The 20,572-nt window shown below is 41.0% G+C and overlaps 2 protein-coding genes across 2 annotated transcripts; both read right to left on the bottom strand.

Annotated features, from left to right (window-relative positions):
* Nucleotides 1-558: 558 nt before the first annotated feature.
* Nucleotides 559-9,548, bottom strand: LOC119735826 (matrix metalloproteinase-24-like). The gene is made up of 11 exons (XM_038209763.1): nucleotides 9,199-9,548; nucleotides 8,294-8,497; nucleotides 7,908-8,017; nucleotides 7,064-7,178; nucleotides 6,192-6,393; nucleotides 5,525-5,683; nucleotides 4,711-4,838; nucleotides 3,513-3,657; nucleotides 2,617-2,762; nucleotides 1,788-1,908; nucleotides 559-1,532 (listed from the first exon to the last, which is right to left on the bottom strand). Exons 1-11 carry the CDS (start codon nucleotides 9,334-9,336, stop codon nucleotides 1,414-1,416), a joined length of 1,587 nt encoding a protein of 528 aa, XP_038065691.1. The 5' UTR covers nucleotides 9,337-9,548; the 3' UTR covers nucleotides 559-1,413.
* Nucleotides 9,549-10,707: 1,159 nt separating this feature from the next.
* Nucleotides 10,708-20,185, bottom strand: LOC119736260 (matrix metalloproteinase-14-like). The gene is made up of 10 exons (XM_038210303.1): nucleotides 19,763-20,185; nucleotides 18,044-18,372; nucleotides 16,212-16,326; nucleotides 15,435-15,636; nucleotides 14,362-14,520; nucleotides 13,499-13,626; nucleotides 12,940-13,084; nucleotides 12,458-12,603; nucleotides 12,129-12,249; nucleotides 10,708-11,758 (listed from the first exon to the last, which is right to left on the bottom strand). The coding sequence occupies exons 1-10, from the start codon at nucleotides 19,910-19,912 to the stop codon at nucleotides 11,631-11,633; spliced, it is 1,623 nt and encodes a 540-aa protein (XP_038066231.1). The 5' UTR covers nucleotides 19,913-20,185; the 3' UTR covers nucleotides 10,708-11,630.
* Between the last annotated feature and the right edge of the window lie 387 nt (nucleotides 20,186-20,572).

Below are 20,572 nucleotides of genomic sequence, written 5' to 3'. Positions count from 1 at the left end.
GTTCAAATTTTGAACCCAAACATTTTCTTATTGAAGACATTGTGAGAAAAGTTTGCTCATTGGCTTACTGTCATGTCCTGAAACAACAACGAATCACCAAAGAAGGGAAAAAAACATTTAGAACATCAAAATATCAAAACTTTTGGCAAATTTTGGTGCTGAAATAGCTGTTACATTGAGGTTTCTGCCTGAAATGACATCACACTCTTGCTCATGAATATGGAAATTCACATTTAGCATAAAAACCAAAAATGCACCAAAATGCCCTTAAAAATGTCAACATTGAAAATAAGGTTAAATGGGACACAAATGTGCATTTGCAAGGATTTCATCAGAAAAATCACATTACATGGACCTTTAATATTCCACGTTGACGTTACCGTCCGTGAGTTTGCGCGATTGAGTGTTTCCTATGCGCGATAAATAGAAGATGTACGGTTAAAATACTCCGCGTCGAAAATCTGTAAAGAACACAGTCATATGCGAGAATTTGTCGATTGGAATGGACTCCCTTAATTTAATAGTATTGGACAATTGTTGGGTAAACATTCCGTACCTTGGCCCTTTTAAGGTGAGAAAATCCTAAAGACGTCTTCACAGGTGGTTATACAAGCAACTGTCAAGCTGCGCCAAACGTGTTACCATGGTAATGATTTTCAGCTCACTTGAAGTATATGTTGTGGACGTGGTCTGCGTTACCAGGAAATTACCGGGGATCCAGGGGTCTGAGGCGTGAACTTGTGATCCGTGGCTCAAAGTACAAAGACTTTTAGGGACAAGGGCACTGTTCTTTTGCATGACTTAAGTTCAAAAAAGTACAAGGGCAACGTCTGAGCTCGAGGTTAGATAAAGTTTACAAAGGTTCAACTTTTATTCTTTCCTGAGAAGGCATAACTAAGCACTTTAACATATGTGAGCCATCCGCAAGTGTCTTCTTCCTGTTGTATGCGACAGGTGTTTTTCTGTGGTTTTGTAAAGTGTGTTACCTTTATGTGTCAACTTAATGACAGCGGCTTAATGTATATATGATTGAATTCATTGATTGAGTCACGAATTCCTTTTTAGAAATTACACACCTTGAATAGTTTTCGCTGTTGATGTTGCGTTTTAATTTTGTAATCGATTAAATCACAAGTCAAATCGCATGACAATCAATCGTTTTATTCACTCTTAAAGTCTCTTGAAGAACGCCTGCATTTCTCCTTGTTTTTATCAACACAAATTCAAAAAGTTAGTTTTATTCATGGACTGCACAAAGGTATTTGCAGTCAACCAGGGAATTCCAAAATTGTATCGCCGCACTCAAACATTTGTTTGAATTCGTAGGAAAATAAGTTTCAAAGCTCCTCCTTTTGCGACAATTTCAATCGCGATATTTGGCTTCCATGTTGGAATTGTTCATTATTCTGTCGTTTATTCTGGCTGACAGCCAAAATACTCTACAAGAAAATCTTTCGGATAGTCGGGGTCCAGCTGGTCCTGCCCATTCGGGAACCGGTAGTACTGCCTCCCAACAAGAAGATATCGATCACCTGAAATAACAACACAAACATTTGCGGTTTTTAAACCTACATGTTTATACGTTTTTGTCATTTTGTCCTTTTTCTTCAAGATTTGGTACTTGTACATTCGGAAACTATAGTAATAATTCAAAAGTATGAGGAAATGGAGGAGGAAAAAAGTTAAATAAATAGGAAAGTTGTTGACAAAAGTTGCGGCCACTCTCAAATTGAGTTCAATAGATGGCGCTCTTTGGGTAAACACACATGAAGCTATTTGTACCATACCTTGTTCATCGGTGAATGCTGCCTGCACTCGACTCTTTTTAGGCAGTCCATCGAACACCTTGTGTACACCCATCGGGAAACCGTCCACGAGACTCTGGCTTTGTTCGTCGTATTTCCAAACCTTCAAAATTGGTAATTTGAAACTTACTAATTAAATTTTGATTGAATTAGTTACTTATTCAATCGAAAGTTGATAAAATGTTCAAAACATGTTATGCCGGGGCCACCGTATTATTATTATATTTTAACTGCGGTGTCCAAGGTACGACATCAAATATTGACTGCAGTTTACAATGCTAAACCATCGGGTTGCAGACCAGTAAATCGGTCCGAAATTGCTTACGCCAGCCAAATCACGATTTCCATGCCCTCAAAATCTTCAGTATTTGAGCATGCTGTGGGCCATGAACTTGAGGGTTTGCAAGAAATATGAGTGGAAGCCGTGCACAGGGCTGTGAGCTTGTAGATCCGTTCAATTTGGATGAAATTGGGGCCCTTAAAGCGCTCTATTTTGCAATGGAGTGTAGGCATCGTTTTTCAAAATGGCGATGGGCTTCAGGGCTATTTTCAGGGGTGATCATTTTCGGATGGAAATTTCTCCTAAAAGTCATCAGTTGACCCCCAAAAATTGAAAAGAGAATGAAAGATGATGAAATAAGCTTTAATTTGATGTGTGTCTCGAACACCTTGGAGAGTTGTGAGTATTTTTCCCGAATTTCTGAAGGGGGAGCATTTACCATTGGGGTCTATGGAAGTTTATTTACTGGTCTGGAACCATCGAACTTCTTATTTGGCGAGCCATTTTGTTATTGGCTGGTAACCGACTCACCTTTGAATACTTGAAGAAATATGTGTGTCGCTGGTCCCGGTCATGCATGACTGCAGTGGGCGATTTGGGCACGCCCCCCAGATTTGCCATCTTGTGTGCTTTGGCTTGGTCTTTGCTCGTGGCGTCATATATCCAGTAGTTCCTGCCTATATAGGAGAGATTATTAAACCATTCGGAACATGTGAAAGTACATGTGGTAGTAAAAGGGGACAATGTATGCCCTTAGTGACATGGGGGCTGCCCGATAGTCCGAAGGTCCGATAATCCGAAGTTCTGTAGTCCGAAGGTTCGATAGTCCGAATGCGCAAAGACGGGTTCGTTGGTCCGAAAATGAAATAAGGTTCGTTAATCCGAACATTTCAGGCCAAAGTCCGAAGATTTATTACTCCGACGGTTCATTAGTCCGAAGTTTCATTACTCCGAAGGTTCGGTTGTCCGAAACGAAAACAAGGTTCACTAGTCCGAAGGTTCATTATTCCGAATTGAAAATAAGGTCCGATAGTCCGAATCGGCAATGAGGTCCGATAGTGTCAATTCCTTTTGTAAATTCGGACTATCGAACCTTATTGTCCACTCGGACTATCGAACCTTATCGTCCATTCGGACTATCGGACCATATTGTCGATTCGGACTATCGAACCCTACCGTATATTCGGACTATCGAACCTTCGGATTAATTAACCTTTTTCTATTTTCGGACTAATGGGCCCTTCGGACTATCGAACCTTCGGACTATCGAATCTTCCTATTGCACCTTCGGACTAACGAACCTTCGGACTAATGACCCTTCGGACTAAAGAACCTTCGGACTATCGGGCTGTAACCAGTGAACTAACCAGGTGACAATAATAAAATCTGAGTTGAGGATTTTCAAAAAAAAATTCAGCCAAATATACCTCTCAAGAACACCAGTTTGCCATCCCATCGTGTGTAGACCGCTGTAGTTCCCGCATTCAGTCGCTCAAAGTAGTCCCTGCTCACGGTCCCTTCTACCGGGCCAACTATGTCCTTAGTCTCAGAGAACCTCCAGAATTTATTGCCCTGCCAAAATACAGTTGAGTGACAACAACATTTAAAACAGTCCGTGTATTGGTGTCAGGCCACAAACATGAATACAACATGCTAAAAGCAAAAGATAAACCGATTGAAAGATCTAGGATTGATTAGCAACTTAACGTACCTATCCATTAGGCCAAAAAAAAAGTCTCCGGTTTCTGGTATGGAGCTTGCCCCAAAAGTGGTGCGGCGACGCGGCTTTTTTTTTTTTTTTACCTGTTTTTTTTTTTTTTTTGGCTTCAAATGTCGGCTGATGACTGCAAATGGTGCCCGACTAAACTTAGTGCAAATATATGGGAGTCCAAAGAGGCCACATAAAGCTTATTCTCGATCATAACCCATCTAAAAACACGTTAAAATTGTGCAGCAGCAGAATTCCAGTCGAACCAGTGAGTTTGGCGGTTTTGAGACATCATCTTGTATTGAAAAAAAAACTTTTTCATTTTGCCGACGCGCATGGCTACGGCGACGCGCGCGCATACCAGAAACCGGAGACTTTTTTTTTTGGCCTTAGGCCGCGCCGGCCGGCCTACTATGTTATAAGTGGTCGAAATACTACAGGTTGGGGGTTTGAGTACCACAAATTTTAGGTTTTTCTTTTCTTTTTCCCAGAAGTGAAGTTTCTTTCCTAAATTGTTTTAAATCCAGTCCTAATGATCGATGGAATAAAGTTCACTTTTTCTGATTCATGGCTCTGGAGGATTATTTTTTTTTAAGGGAAAGTAAGTCCGAGAGCTACTTGCCGTTACCAACTGACGCATGCGCATTATGGTAATTGACCATACTTGGTTGCATAAAAAAAAAGTAATTGCGCATACGGTTTTTCATAATGTCTTTGGATCGAGTCCAACTCGGGTAAGTGGAGCTGTTGTCTCACGAACTCTCAAAACGTACTTTAAGACTCCATACACAAGAGGGGCAAGCCTGTAAATCTAACCTTCGATAACTTATTTTAAAAGTTGAACAAAGAAATAGACTACAGCGGGGATTGAACCTGCGACCTCTGGATTGTCGTTCCGGTGCTCTTTGATAACTTACTGAGAATACGTGTAGGACACTGTCGACCATGGTGAGACTATCGACGCCTCGACGGCAGACTTCGTGCTCCGAACGCGTGTCTTGTCCGGTTGTTACACCGTCATTGGAAGGAGCGTCGGGATTCTTTCCTTTAAAAAAAACCGCAACAAAAACACTACAAAATGGAAAAAAATAACCAAGAGAGAACCAACAACGAGAGGACAATACAAGTTAACAAACAGATCTACATATATAAGTGAGATCGTGATTATTCTTCGATTATAGAGTAAGCAACCATATTGAAAAAGACAAAAATGAGTAGAATTGAAAAAAAAAATAATACATGGTTTGACCATGAACAGTAGTTTTCTGAGTATCACCCGTTGTCCAACGGAGCCCCTTCTGTCTCCAATCCAATGCAAATTTATGCGACCCCGCGCCAGCCAATCGGAGTCGACATGGCGTCATTTCATTCCGAAATCTGTACCAAGCTGTTGATTGGTCGATTTGGATGGCATGTCTTTGTGATGGGCAGATTGTACATTTGGGTGATTTGTTTCCTCCGGGGTCTAATAAAAGCCGACATAACTTTCCAAACGGTTAACCGAAGACCAGACAAAGAAGGCGCCCGCTGAATGGTCATGCAGAATCTCGATGTCAAGACGCAGTCTTGTTTTTGCATATGACAAAAATTTACCTTTTATAACATATCCATTTGTTAGCGCAAACTGTATGTAACTTTACTGAATACTTCTGATCTCATTGAAAATGATCTATTCATAAAAATGCCAAATCAGTATGAACAGTACAACCTGGAGAAGAGTTGGATATTTACCGTATAAGAGTTGAATACCATACGTGTCATCCTCAGGCAACACAAAGTCAGGTATGTACCCCTTGTCGTACGGGAACATCAGCGAGGATCGGTCTGTGGCGTGTGCCATGCCTAAAGCGTGACCGATCTCATGGGCCACTGTGAAGAAATAATCAGTCCCTGTATTGCAGAAGAAAGAATAAAAATCAAACTTTGGAACGGTAAGAGAAAGTAAAAATGTTTTTAGAGAGCTGAAAGTTAAACTATATTAGAGAGCAATATGTATAGTCTATCTCTAACCGTTGGATACAGACTACCATATTGAACTGATCCGTTTTGTGCCGTGCTACAACATATTAAGGAATAACCCCACCTTTGAATTCATATGGAGACTGTACCGTGCTGAAACCCCGCTGGTGGTTGGCTATCTAGCGATACCAAATTAGTCAAAGATTTTAAGCAACATTTCTCGTTTTGCCCAAGCGTTCCAATGGTTTCTGTTGACGACCGAAAACATTTGTTCACACTTCCGTTGAATGTGATCTTGCCAAAAGGTGAGATCCACTGTCCTTTGGTTTGAACTCTTTCTTCTTGTCATTCAAATTAAAAGCAGTATTATAACCGAAAGGTGCGCTGCAGATTTTCGTCATTCGACGAGTTGAATTAATTTTCAGGGATAATGCCCAACCTTCGGCGGTAAACTCGCGGTGTGTGAACGTCTCCGAGTCGTCTAGGTGCACGTCCCCGTTAGCCTCTCCCCAGCCGCTGTTTGGGAAGAAGGCGTGGGCCAGGGTGCCACCCGGTCCATCAAAGGTCGGGTCACGGGCGAGGTCAGTGTGGTGATAGGAACCAAATAAGATCTCCATATCAGCTATCTCATCCACGCTGACCTGAAAGAAAAGAAATTCGGTGAAAGTGAAAAGGGGCAGTGTCAGTTCTCTATATATCCTATACGATAAATCATCCAGTTTCGAGTTAAAGGCATCTAGGATCATTTGCATTTACCCCAAAGGTAATTATCGTACCGAATTATTGTGTAAATGGTCCGTGCTTGGATCAAAGATCGTACTGGTACAAAACACCAAGAGAATTATTCCGTCTAACTTGCTGTCATTTAGAGGATTCCGTCTAACTTGCTGTCATTTAGAGATCAAAAAATGTAGGTGATTTCCAATGGTCAGTTATTTCCAAAAAACAATCGCATTGGTAAACCACGTTTGAACATTCATGACTTTTCTAAAAGGTGGCTGTTGTTTGTTTTTCTTTTACCAAAAAAATCAGATAAAGCACATCTATTCAAAATGGAGGGAAAATTAACAATACACGAACATGTGTTGGATTGACTTGCTAACTACAAGAAAACACACAAGCCGGCGTGGTGTGAAATTTGCACTCTTTAAAATACGGCTTCATTGTTTGTACTGCGCATGCACAAATGAACATGATTTGGAAAGTGACAGGTCACGTGTGAGTTAGAGTCCATATAAGGTATTTGAGACCAAAGTGTATAGGAGTCAGTATTTCATATGACACCGACACGTTAAAGGTTAACAGCCTTACTTTAGTAAATGTCAGGGGTGTGACGTCACTCCAGACTTTCAAGGCTCTCGCAGTATCCTCTCGCACCTGAACTTTGGTGAGCAGGGATCGGGAATCATCTGGGTAGTTGGTAATCCTGCGTCAAAGAATGCCATATTATGCAGAAAAAAAAGGAATGGTCCTAACGTTAGCCTTGAGATCAAGTCTATACTTTTGCCTTTACGCTTGTAAGTTACACAACCCTAACCTTCCCAAATCCTCCAAAATCATCTTTGCACAATGGAGGATTTTGCAGGATTGAGGCTACATGGCAAAAACGTATAGCCGATTTTGGAGGATGCACCGTGTCAAGGTCTTTAGGCCGGACCATGTGATGTTTATGCTCAGCGTGTATAAATGTAGGTCTAGATTATTCTTGAAATCCTCCGCACTGCTCCAGGACGTCACTGGCTCTGCCTCAACATATTGACAGTGATTACTGGAGGATTCTTCAGGATTGAGGCAGTGTTCACCCCTCCAAGGACCACATTCAAGAAATAACGGATGATCTTGAAGGATTGAGGCAGTGGTCACCCCTCCGAGGACCACATTCAAGAAATAACGGACGATTTTGCAGGATTGAGGCTGTATGTTATTTATTTTATGGAAGCAGTTGGAGGATTTTGCAGGATTGAGGTAGCATCCTAGCAAAAATGCCAAGGGAGTAAGGATTTGATTATTTTTCGAGAACTTTTCTTCCGTTGACTATCTTTAATTACTCTATTCTTCACTCTTTGCATAACATGAAATATTTCAATCGCGATTTAAAGGGGTAAAATTGGATTATTCCTGCAATCTTTTTAAACCAAAAAGATGATATCCGTACTTGTAGGTGATGTCATTCTTATCCCACTTGAAGTTGAGTCCCGCCACAACATATCTCTTCTTGCGTCTATTCCCGCTCTCTGCCGACGCGTAGTACTCGATCCTCGTATCCTTCAATAGATTCAAAGTGTCATGAATAAGGTATATTCATTGGCGTCACGGAGTCATCCTATATGATAGCACTGTCCGCTTCACAAGTGACAGTCGATGAGTCAGTCTGTCAGTCAGTCAGTCAAATATGACTATCGGCTGCCCTCTGGGACAGTGAAAAAGACAATTCAAATTTGTACTAACTGAGAAAAAAATCGTTTGCTCAAGATTTTCTGTGCCAAAATTTTGTAAGTAGAAGATTTTTCTCAAAAGAGTCCAAGCTGTCGACCTCACTACCTTTAATTCCTCCGGTTCATCGTGGCATCCACAGCGGGCCGTGTTCATCATCCTGACCGTGGGCTGGTCCAGTATGCCGGTCTGGTTCACCGCGGCGTACCGCTGCATTTTCCGGATGGCCGTGGACATCTCCGTCACGTTCATCTGCTCCGGGGAGGTCTCACCCTTCTCCGGGGAGATGTACCCATAGGTGGCAAGGAAACGCTGTTTTGGGTCGGTAAAGGCAACTAGACATTTCACTAAACTCGATGCGAAAATCCCAGCCACTCAACCATCTACCTTTAACTTAGACCCCTGTCTTTCCAAAGTGTCTAAGTTCATTTTCAAGTTGCTTGTATTAACTAGAACGGCGAAGCCGCCTTGGCTCGCTGCCGAAGGCGGGAAGGAAGGCTGAAGTAAGGGGTTGGAGATGGGCATAATGGAAGGGGGTCCAGGATTCAGGAAGCTGTGCCAAAGCGTAGGGGTCATTTTTCATGCCACCGTAAAAGTCAACAAAAGCCCTTTGAATATGTACATGTACCACATCACCACACTTCCCCAACCCCCAACCTTTCCACCATACCTCACCCCAACCTCTCCCTAACCCCCCCCCCAACCCCCCCCCCCCCCCCCACTAACTAAAAGATCGAAGTAACTAAAAGATCAAATGCCCTTACATGCAAGTACTAAGTACATGTAAGTACTTAGTACATGTACCACATCACCACGTTCCCCCTCCCCCCTCGCCCCCTCCCCCCTCCCCCCCCCCCCCCCCCCCTCCCCCTCCCCCCCCCTCCCCCCTCCCCCCCACCCCCTCCCCCCCCCCCACGCACACACACTCTCTCACATATAAGTTCCCCTGCAAATGTTACGTTTATGCTACTGTATCACACTAAAAAAACAATAATGTAAGTGAGCCAACTTACTGCAGCCTTTACAAGCGTGGAGATATCGCTAGGGTCCTCCAGCATATCCAAGAAGGTTGGTGCCGACTCATGCCCACGGGAAATTGCTAGCATCGCCTGTAGCAATGCCACGGCCAAGACACTTCCTCTAAACGACATTATTCCGTAGTAGACTTGCAACGAATCTAATTTCGAAACAATGCCAGAAAGTCAGAAACCGTCCCCTGTTTACGGGATGAATGTGTACCGATAAAAACACACACTAGTCCTGTACGGTCTGACTTAGATCAGGAATTAAACCTGCTGGAAATTGTGTGGTTCTGTAAAACATGACAACAATAATAACCAGCATATGCTTTGTTATGGTTCTCTTATTTTCAGGCATTGGACCGAACGATCTGTTTTACCGATGTGTTTTTCTTAGTCGGCCTTCAACCGGCAAACGTGACCTTGCACCAGGTCACGGTCACCTAATATTGGCACGGAAAATCTTTGTTGTACTCAACAAAGCAAAGCAAAGTAACATTTGACTATATATTTGGACACGGTTGGTTGCAAAAAGTTATAAAGAACGACACTTTGAATGGGTGCCGTCAATTCGCAACAATGTTAACCGTATTTGGGCAATAGCTATGCCGTCATAAAAATACATTCACGCCTAAAGAATTTAAGGGGAAATAACCTCAGTGTTTTTTAAAGTTATTTTGTTTTTTGATTTAAGCAATGACGGTCAACCGTAGTTTGCAAACCACCATAGTTTGCCTACAAGATCAGTTATCAAACTACGACCGCTTCTTCGTACCATCCTTAAGATGTACAAAACGTATGACAACCTTCTTTAGGATAAAGGAATTTAAATGGGACTCAAAGTTACTGGATCAGATATAGCAATAATGTACCGGCTAAATTCACAATTTTTTTCACAAGTTCCAAAATCATATATATTTCCTTTCTATTCATAAAAAAAATCTATCATCCATTTAATTCACAGAATACCATGACAATTAAGCCATCATAATTAAAGGACCCATAGGCAATATAATTTTGGTTAATACAATCCTTGAAAACACACCTGTGTGTCCCATTTCCCCTATTTTCAATTGTCGTTCTGCTATTTTCAACGATATTCCGGGACTTCTTTTTGTTTTTGTGCTAATGCACATTTCCATATTCATGAGCAAAAGTGTAATGTCATTTCAGGCAGAAACCTCAATATTACAGGTATTTAAGCACCAAAAGTTGCCCGAATTTTGGATCTTTGGCTGTCGTTAGTTGTCTTTTTCTTTGGTGATCCATTATTGTGTCAGTACATGGCAGTAAACCGATGAGCAAATCTTTGTCACAATTCAATGAGCAAATTTCGGGTTCACAATTTGAACAGAAACCCCCTAAAAAGGAACAGTATATCTTCCTAAAATGACGTCACAGCAACAGCGCCCTCAGTTGTCCAAAAATGGAAAGTTTTTCAATATTTAAAATAAGTGCACTTTTCAATAAAATTAACCAAAAATTATATCAACTAGTCTTCATAAACCGCTCAAAATACGTGCCTATTTAATAAAGATTCACTTCAGAAGCTCTTCAAGAAGTCCATGCTGCTCCATAAGATTTAAACTATTTCTTTGGAATATGATTTTTAGTTGATTAACTTTTACATAATTCCGCCAAGTCATGCAGGCGTTGAAAAAACCTCCTCTTCTGTGTAAATATAATGTGTTCCGGAAAATTATGTACAAATCTATCCTTATTGAAATTAACGAATACAAACGTGGCTATTCGAAACTTAGGAAACGATTACCAATAACATTTTTAAATACCGACAAAATAATTAGGAATTGATGTTATACATAAGATTAAGAAACAAACTGAGAATGAAGTTTCAATGTTAACTGTTTTATACAAACTAACGTTTGTCGATTGAATACTGTCTAAAATGATGTATTTATTATTTACGTGACCATTCTTCCTATTGACTATAATCTCCTCCCCGTTTGTAAGACACCAACTCCTTCCGTGAAAAACTTTGTAACACCACGTGAAATGAAGACGAAAGTTCTAATACAATAAAACCAGATAATCCTAAAAAAAAAATCCTCCTTGTATTCTTGAATACCACCGAAGCTGTGATCATTTTTACCTGTTCAACCTGTAGGTTTGTGAGAACATAATGCATACAAAGCTGCTTCTATAAGAGAGGCGTGGCCTATTTATCGCAATAGTCTGTAGTTTTAAATACTCAACATGTATTTAAGAAAATCCTCTCTTTTTATAAAGTACATAAAGGCGACAAACATTTCCCATCATTCCCATATCCCAGTTTCTGTACAGTTGACCATAAAATGTGCTGCATTTCACTGCACTTTTGAAAAACAATTTACATACAAATACAAAACGTCTCCTTTGAGCCAATGCGAATTACAATACTTGGCTTCCACCTTGTAATTCGTCAGAGCTCACTGTGTAAACACTGGTTGGCAGCCGAAATAATCTACCAAAAAATCTTTGGGAAATTCGGGATCTAGCTGGTTCTGCCCATTCGGGAACCGGTAGTACTGCCTCCCAACAAGAAGATATCGATCGCCTGCAATTAATTAATCATCAGAAAAAAATATAGTTTTAAACATACATCAGTTATAATGTGGAATCTTTCGGCAATCTTCAAGATGTCTATGGTTGATACTTTTGAAGAAATCGAAAAATGTTGAGTTCAACTTTTTCACTGAGTTCTATAGAAGTTGACCTTAGGGTAAATGTTACAGTATACAACATGGGAATAGTTTGTCATTTTTTTTCTCCAAAAGTTTCTTCGCTTGATACTTAAGTCTGGATGCTAAAATTACTTTAAAAATATAAAGATATGGGGAAAATTGTTGATTTTCCTGCCACATTTTAATTGATTTCAATAGAGGGCGCTCTATGTGTAAACAGACATGAGGTCATTTGTACCATACCTTGTTCATCAGTGAATGCTGCCTGTACTCGACCCTTTTTAGGCAGTCCATCGAACGCCTTGTGTACACCCATCGGGAAACCGTCCACGAGACTCTGGCTTTGTTCGTCGTATTTCCAAACCTTGAAAGAAATACCCATTTATTAATATTATTCAATCAATCATATAATGTGTAAAACTTGTCATTTTACGGGCGCCGTATAGTTTTTTTTGTAATACTACGGTGTCCAAGGAACGACATCGAATTTTGATTGAAATTGTCAATGATACCAACCTATTCTTACTTTGCCCAAAATATATTTATTTTTTTTTGGCTGTTAACCGGCTCACCTTTGAATACTTGAAGAAATAGGTGTGTCGCTGGTCCCGGTCATGCATGACTGCAGTGGGTGATTTGGGCACGCCCCCCAGATTTGCTATCTTTCGTGCCTTGGCTTGGTCTTTGCTCGAGCCGTCATATGCCCAGTAGTTCCTACCTTTACAGGGCAATGAAAATGGGATGACATAACACCTATAAGTCAATTGAAGAACTTTTAATACCATGTTGTAGATTTCGGTACAAATAACCTCCCTCATTAATCTGTCCCTCTCAAAAACTGAATCATGTGACACCCCTCTTTGCCTAATGGAATCACCCATGACGTCATCCAACTCAGTATCTAAGTTTACGCAGCCAGAAATTCAGCAAGAAATTGGCTTAAGAATAGTTATGTTAATGTCCTTTTTTAGTTCAAATTTATTATTGAAGTGAAGGTTCCTACTTTCATTCGAGTTGAAGACTAATTTAGGAATTATTGTTTTTAGCAACGTACCCCTCAGGAACACCAATTTGACATCCCATCGTGTGTAGACCGCTGTAGTTCCCGCATTCAGTCGCTCAAAGTAGTCCCTGCTCACGGTCCCTTCTACCTGGCCAAGTATGTCCTTAGTCTCAGAGAACCTCCAGAATTTATTGCCCTGAAGAAAAAAAAACACTCACGTCTTCAATGAAACAAAGTTAATTCAATCGAGAAACGGGGTGATTGACGATTAAAATCAGTCAGTGTGGTGATTTCAAGCTAAACGAACGTGAATACAAGCATGATAACCGTAACCCGATTGATCAACCGTCTGATAAATCGAGGATCGATCAACAAGTTAATTGATCCATCGACGATGTAACGTCTCGGACGGTTTGATCTGCTGAGCGCAAGTTGGTGTACTCTGCTCAATTGACTGTTGGACGCCAGTGCGAGTAGCCTAAGCGAGACATCGTGGGTTCAATTCCCAGCCGAGTAAGCTTTAGAAGTTTTCTCTCACGAGCCCTCAGAACGTATTGGGCATACAGTGCACACAGATGAAGATCAAAACCAACTTTTTCCGACAACTTACTGAAAACACGTGTAGGACATTGTCGACCATGGTGAGACTGTCGACGCCTCGACGGCAGACCTCGTGCTCCGAATGCGCGACTGGTGCAGTCGTTTCACCGTCATTTGATGGAGCGTCGGTCTTCTTCCCTACAACATAATACAGAGAGAATATAGTAACTCGCTAATAAAGAAGAAAGGGATGACAATAATACAGACTCCGTAAATGTTAAAAATGTAGAATTTCAGTCAAGTCCATTACAAGCCGAATCACATATCAATCAGATGTCAAATCCTAAACCCATCACAAGCCAAATCGCAAGGTAGTCACAATTCAAATCACAGATCTATCACGTGGCAAACCACATGTCAGTCGCAAGCATCATGTCATTAATCAATCATAAGTCAAAGCAAGAGTAACTTCAAGTATAATTTGCATTGCTTGTGAAATGTTTGGAGACTGATGGACGACTTGTGAAATGTGATTGACTTGTGAGGACTTGAATATTTCGACTAGATTCCAACTTTAATTGACAAGTATTTTATACATTAATAAGGTCGAACAACTGTGTTTAAACATGATCATAAAACAAGCAACTACATCAAAATGGCACTGAACAGAACTGGATAAAACTCATGAATAAATCATTAGTTTGTTTATCATCCATTAGTTTTGTCGCCACACCGGAAATGTGTAGTGAAGATATAGATTGCACTGCATTGTGGGACAGTTTGCCCTATACCAAATTTCCATTGTATGGTTAGCGCGAACTGTCCCACAATGCAATGCAACATATACCTTCACTGTACACTGCCGATCCTTCTGGTATTTAATGCAACTCGGTATGTCAATTTATATTCCGAGATTTTGTTTTTTACATTTACCGTATAAGAGCTGTATACCACGGGTGTCATCCTCAGGCAACACAAAGTCAGGTATGTACCCCTTGTCATACGGGAACATAAGCGAGGATCGGTCTGTGGCGTGTGACATGCTTAGGGCGTGGCCGATCTCGTGAGCCACCGTATATAAATAGTCCGTCCCTGTATCGTTTGACAATCGAGAGAAAAACCAACATCATCTTGACTTATGAATGAAAGGTTTACGGAAACACCATGTGGGAATAATTTCTCAAGCTAAGAGAATGGTTCTGAAAAAGAACTAAGAGAATGGTTCTGAAAAGAACCAGAAGTATAAACTCTTGAGTTTATAGCTCTGGTTCTTTCCAGAGCCATTCTCTTAGTTTGAGAAATTATTCGCACATGGTGTTTCCGCAAACCTTTCATTCGTTAGTATCTCCACCATGCAAGGCCTCAAATATCACTAATCATCTTGACTGGTAAATTGACGTACGATATTTTTTGTAGAAAGCTGGACAGTAGTGTTTTAGTGCCTGTATTTCTACTCGCACTACATTACATATTTTTCGTACTTGTACTCCTTCCCTTAAAACAAAAATACTTTTTTAGTCGTTCTTGGTCAAGAAGTACGAACATTTTTGTACCCATACACGTAGCCTTCTCGTGGCAGCATTCATACTCGCACTCTGGTCAGGCTGATGAATCTTATTTTCCGGTTGGTGTTTAAATTTGAAAGTTTGAGGTGCACGCATAAAAATTAGGTTTATTTACAGCGCATTTTCTACTGCCTTTTGGGCAGGCTTTTGCATGTGTTTAATGAATGCCTTCACTTTGTTCACAAGCACATTAAACTTTCTGTTTTCTATCGACATCCCAGTAAGACAACTACAAAAATCATGGCACATAATGTACCGACTCAAATGAAATTGGACTAATGGACAAACACTCGCGTACTCATGGAAATAAATTGTCTTGTTCTCGTACTCAGTTTGTTCTTCATTCTTTCCTTGTTTTTTCATAAGTCATGCACAGTTCTCAAGAATTGTTAATATTGAAACCAAAATGAATCGAGACCCGACACGGGGCCCGTGACAAACCATCGGCGGCAAATTCGCGGTGTGTGAACGTCTCCGAGTCGTCTAGGTGCACGTCCCCGTTAGCCTCTCCCCAGCCGCTGTTTGGGAAGAAGGCGTGGGCCAGGGTGCCACCCGGACCATCAAAGGTCGGGTCATGGGCAAGCTCAGTGTGGTGATAGGAACCAAACAAGATCTCCATGTCAGCTGCTTCACGAACGTTGACCTGAAAGCAAAGAACTTCGTTGTTCTTAAGTCCTCACAATAACTAACAAAACAGGGCGAGTCAAAAAAGACGAAATCCAGATGTCGGGGCCATTGTTTTAGTGAAGTTCTACATGTATCACTTTCAAAATCTAGGATATGAAAGCCCAATAATTCATAAGCTTTTTTCTTACTGCAAGAATCATTCAAATCACGCATGTACTTTTCAAGTTACGGAATTTTAAACATAACCACCGTTTTAAAGTTCTATCCACGGATCACAAGAAGGTAAGTGTTCTTTCAGCAAAACGAAAACAAGTTTTCGTTTGGCTGAAAAAAACGCACACTTTTTTTTGTGATCCGTGGACAGAGCTTTAAAGCGTTGATCGTGTTTGAAATTCCGTAACTTGAAAAGTACATAAGTGATTTGAATGATTCTTGTACTAAAAGAAAGCTTGTGAATTGGGCTTTCATGTCCTAGATTTCGAAAGTGCAACATGCAGAACAACACTAAAACAATATTCCCAACATTTGCGTTTCGTTTTCAAGCCAATAGTAAACCATTACAAATGTTAATTGGAATGAAATAATCCTTACCTTGCTGAAGGTCAAGGGTATGACGTCACTCCAGACTTTCAAGGCTCTCTCAGTATCGGCTCGTACCTGGGCTTTGGTGATTCTAGATCTGGACTCGTCTGGGTAGTTGGTAAGTCTGGGACGAAGAAAAGTCATCATACGAGCAAAAAGAAATGAACGGTCTACAATCGACTTTACAGACTTGTATGACTCGTGACTCGGACTCGGACTCGAGTCCGACTCGAGTCTCATTTCCGTGACTCGGATTCGGACTCGGACTCGACCCTCAGGACTCGGACTTGGACTCGGACTCGACCTGTGGCTCGGCCGCGTGAATCGGGACTTGACCAAAATTACCACAAAACACTTATTTTTTTCAAAAGTATAATTACAATTTTTTTTGAAGACGACCCTCTCCTTAGCAAGCGATACAGTATGTGCGTTACAGAAGAAACGCATCTAAGGCCCCCCCCCCCCCAAAAAAAACAGTTCTGCTTCCGATTACATGGCATTCGAAAATAGGGTAGGTAGGTAGTGAATTTTTTTTAATGCCAATTTTGTTTGTGTATGATCATATGGAGGCGTTTGCGTGTAGTCAAGGGTAAAAGGTAGACATTTATGTTTTGGGGTGTTTTTTCTCATTTTTCCCATAAAACAATTAGGGTAGGCGCTGTCAGAATAGGAAAGGTAGGGAAACTAGAAGCAGAACTCTTTTTTTTTTTGCCTAAGTATTGTACATACACAGCGCGTGCGGCTGACTTGTTTCCGATATATTGATTTGGAAAAATCAATGTATATCGAAACATGTACCCCAGCGTCCACACTTGATATTGTGTAAATGCAAGCTGGATAGTGTTCGGTACCAGATTTTCCTTTCCAAACACTGGTGCCTTGCTTTATTTGACATGGTATTCATGTATTTCCAGTTCATTAAATTAGGGAAAAGCTGTGAAAAAATAGAAACATTTACACTGGGAGGTTTTAGCAGTGCCTCAGTTTTCCCACTTAAAGTTGACTTGTGACTCGGACTCGGACTCGACCTTTGTGACTCGTGACTCGGACTCGACCTTTGTGACTCGTGACTCAGACTCGGACTCGACCTGCATGACTCGGGACTCGGACTCGAGTGAGTGACTCGGACTGTTGGTGACTCGAATGCGAGTCTGTGGCTTAAGAAGCTAGCCTTTTTGACAAAGCCAACATAACTTAGGCCGGTATTTTATTAAGCGCCGGTCAAGAACCAAGACGCGAATTGAGCGGCGACTACACACACCGAGCAACAAGGCCTTTGCACTTCATCAGTAATTTAATCTTTATAATTTCTCGACACTAATTATGGATAGACAAATTATTGTCAGCATTAAATATCGATGCAGCTTTAGTCACAATTGCCTAGTACCTGTAATGGTGTAAATAGACGTGATACGTGCTTCTGGGTGCAAACAGTGCACATAAGTCGGTCAATTTAGGATAATTACTCAAATTCTGTCTTCCACGCTTCCAATGGCGAATTTCAAATGTGCGGTTTATTTACCTCGGTGCCGCTCCAAATTTCGATTTTTGGCGAACATGCCCAGACTTCTGCGGGTAACTTATTATGCAAGACATGGCATCGCACTTGATTAATAATTCAATAATTCAATAACTCATCCAAATCGAAACTCAAAAGGCCTCCAGACTTCGTCACTCGGCTTGCACTGCGTAGTCTCCTTGTCAGACTTTGTCAACAAGGCTCCATTTAAATTTTAAAGCATTCTCCTCTCGCCAAATCACACATCAACAAATATCCAGCAGCAAAGTTTGGCCTAATGTTCTCCAGAACCGCTAAACCGACCAAAAATGATAATTCTTACTTGTACTTGATGTCATTCTTATTCCACTTGTAGTTGAGTCCCGCCACGGCGTATCTCTTCTTGCGTCCCAACGAGGAGTCCGCGGCCACCACCGTGTCGGACACGTAGTACTCGATCCTCGAATCGCTCAACTCTTCCGGTTCGTCGTGGACTCCGCAGCGGGCCGTGTTAATCATCCTGACCGTGGGCTGGTCCAGTACGCCGGTCTGGTTCACCGCGGCGTACCGCTGCATTTTCCGGATGGCAAAGGACATCTCCGTCACGTTCATCTGCTCTGGGGAGGTCTGACCCTTCTCCGGGGAGATGTAGCCATAGTTGGCCAGAAAACCCTGTATGGAGTCGGAAAAGTAAACTTGTAGGTCCCTATTTCCGAAGAGCAAAGAGCTAAATTCACCATCAGGTTCAATCCTAGAAATTAAACATCATTGTCTGAAGTCAGCGATCTTAGATCCTTACACTACTACAAGGATTTCTTGCAAACGGCAAGATACCAAATTTTAAGGTGGCTTGTTTGATGTACTATACAACATCTTGAATACTTTTTGTTCCTGAACAAAAAAAGTACGTTTTTTTATTTTCAAATGAGAGTTCGTCAGAATCGAACCTATTTGAAATGTTTTGCTTTTTTTAAAAACTCGCGTACCATAGTAGGCGCAGAATGTGTTTAAACTTAATTTGAAACTTTTTATTCGAGGTTAATTTTGACGAGGATAGGCCAATTCAACTCGCGTAATACAACAATAAGGGAGTTAACACCCCCACGCACATAATTCCTCTCAAAAATCTACATACAAATAAATGTCTTGTCGCGGAAACATCTTGATATCCGAAATTTACAGCAGACAAATTCTTCACCACTTCTCGTTCCACAACACAACCACCCTTCATCGTTGGAATCCCTATGTCTCCTGACGACGGTCAGTGCCTATTGCCCGAAACGTTGAGATTCCCTGGTTCTTTTTAGCACGAGTCAAAAAACGGAACCGAAACCCCGAAAAATATATACTTTATATTTTAAAAAAATGTGTAGCACTAAATATAATAATGACTGGAACGCCAATTGCATAAGCTACTTTCAGATGAAAAAAACCCTGAAATTGCTCAATCGTTCAAAGGATATCAGTATTTTAACGCAATGACCCTAAAACCTGTGTCGTCCAAAAAAGGCGGTTTGTATTTTGCTTGTTTGGAACAACAAATGAAATGACATAGAATACTTGTTTCAACAATTGTCAACAACTGTAGTGCACAATATCTTTATTAACAACCCAGGTTAGGCAAACAATATGATTTATAAAATCCACTTTTTTAAAAGACGGGCCTTCAAAAGGACTTTGTTGAATACTTTCAACTTTTAAACGGAGGTTTTATCGCTGGTGATGTTTGAAGACAATTGTGACGACGATTATTGATATCGCATTTTGGACGAAAGAGGTTTGAGAGTCATTGCGTTTAAATGGTGATATTCTTTGAACGGTATTTTTTCATCTAAACGTAGCTTTTGACATTGACTTTCCAGTCATATTATGTTTGGCGCTACATAATTTTATAAATATGAAATATAATTTTGGGGGTTTGGATTCCGGTTTTTTTACTCACCCTGTAACTCACAAAAGATATGTGTTACATGGTGCAAACTTTATCTTTTTGCTATCTCCACAAATCAAGTCTTCACCTTCAAATCTACTCAAATTCAGTGAGCAGGACAAGGCGACTTACCGCAGCCTTTACAAGAGTCGAAATATCGCTAGGGTCCTCCAGCAAGTCTAAGAACGTAGGGGCTGCTTCAGTCGGCCTACATGCCAGGCAAAAGATTGCCAACACTGTCTTGAGCAGTGCGGGCAAGGAGCTCAATCCTCCGGTCGCCATTATCCCTCGAGTAGCGAGAACACCAGACCACAACACCGTACCAATGCCAGTAAGTAACTGCTATCTTTTCAACAATCGGCAAGTGTTTTAAGATTAATCATTCCTGTAACTGTAAGCGGTGACCGATAAGAACGCTTGCCAGGGTCCACCTGTAGATTAACCCCGATCGCACCTGTTTGAGATAATGGGCGATTTCCGTACAACATGACTGTAATCATAACCACCATGTAAAGTTGATTTTTCTATTTCAGTGCCTTTTTAATCCTCAAGGGCTATACTACAATTGAAGTTTTGCGTCAATAGCCAAATATTTTTCCTGATATGATTGACAGCTTTATTGAAGATGATAATATATTTCTAGTATTTCTACTTGTAATTAGTTGACCTTCAATTAGGCCAAAGTCGCACCTAATCTAGCAAAGAAAACCTCTTTTGTATTTTTGTGAGAACTTAAAGTAGCACTTGACTTAGTTGGAGATGCTGTCTTGGTATTTTTGTGGTTTTCTTTGGGTTTTTTTTGCTTGGGTTTCAAGGAATTTACAACTAGGGAGCGGGATGCATTAGGGATAAGGGCCATCGAGATGGCAACGATTAGCACAAATCAGCTGAAGTGCCTCGTCAAACGTATCCAGGAACTCTTCATTACAGTCAAATCATTCA

Source organism: Patiria miniata, unplaced genomic scaffold, assembly GCF_015706575.1.
Source record: "Patiria miniata isolate m_02_andy unplaced genomic scaffold, ASM1570657v1 HiC_scaffold_29, whole genome shotgun sequence".
Lineage (NCBI taxonomy): Eukaryota > Metazoa > Echinodermata > Asteroidea > Valvatida > Asterinidae > Patiria > Patiria miniata.
The sequence above is the reverse complement of the archived record's forward strand: the minus strand, read 5'-3'. Positions and strand labels throughout refer to the sequence as shown.

What these genes read in the sequence shown, in the direction of transcription:
- LOC119736260 (XM_038210303.1), bottom strand. Translation starts at nt 19,912, where the DNA reads ATGGCGACCGGAGGATTGAGCTCCTTGCCCGCACTGCTCAAGACAGTG. An exon ending in TACCCTTGACCTTCAGCAAG is followed by an intron (nt 15,637 to 16,211) that starts GTAAGGATTATT and finishes CTTTGCTTTCAG; the next exon opens with GTCAACGTTCGTGAAGCAGC. An exon ending in AGCATTCACTGATGAACAAG is followed by an intron (nt 11,759 to 12,128) that starts GTATGGTACAAA and finishes AATTAATTGCAG; the next exon opens with GCGATCGATATCTTCTTGTT.
- LOC119735826 (XM_038209763.1), bottom strand. Translation starts at nt 9,336, where the DNA reads ATGTCGTTTAGAGGAAGTGTCTTGGCCGTGGCATTGCTACAGGCGATG. An exon ending in CCACGCTTGTAAAGGCTGCA is followed by an intron (nt 8,498 to 9,198) that starts GTAAGTTGGCTC and finishes GACCCAAAACAG; the next exon opens with CGTTTCCTTGCCACCTATGG. An exon ending in AAGAATGACATCACCTACAA is followed by an intron (nt 7,179 to 7,907) that starts GTACGGATATCA and finishes TCTTTGACGCAG; the next exon opens with GATTACCAACTACCCAGATG.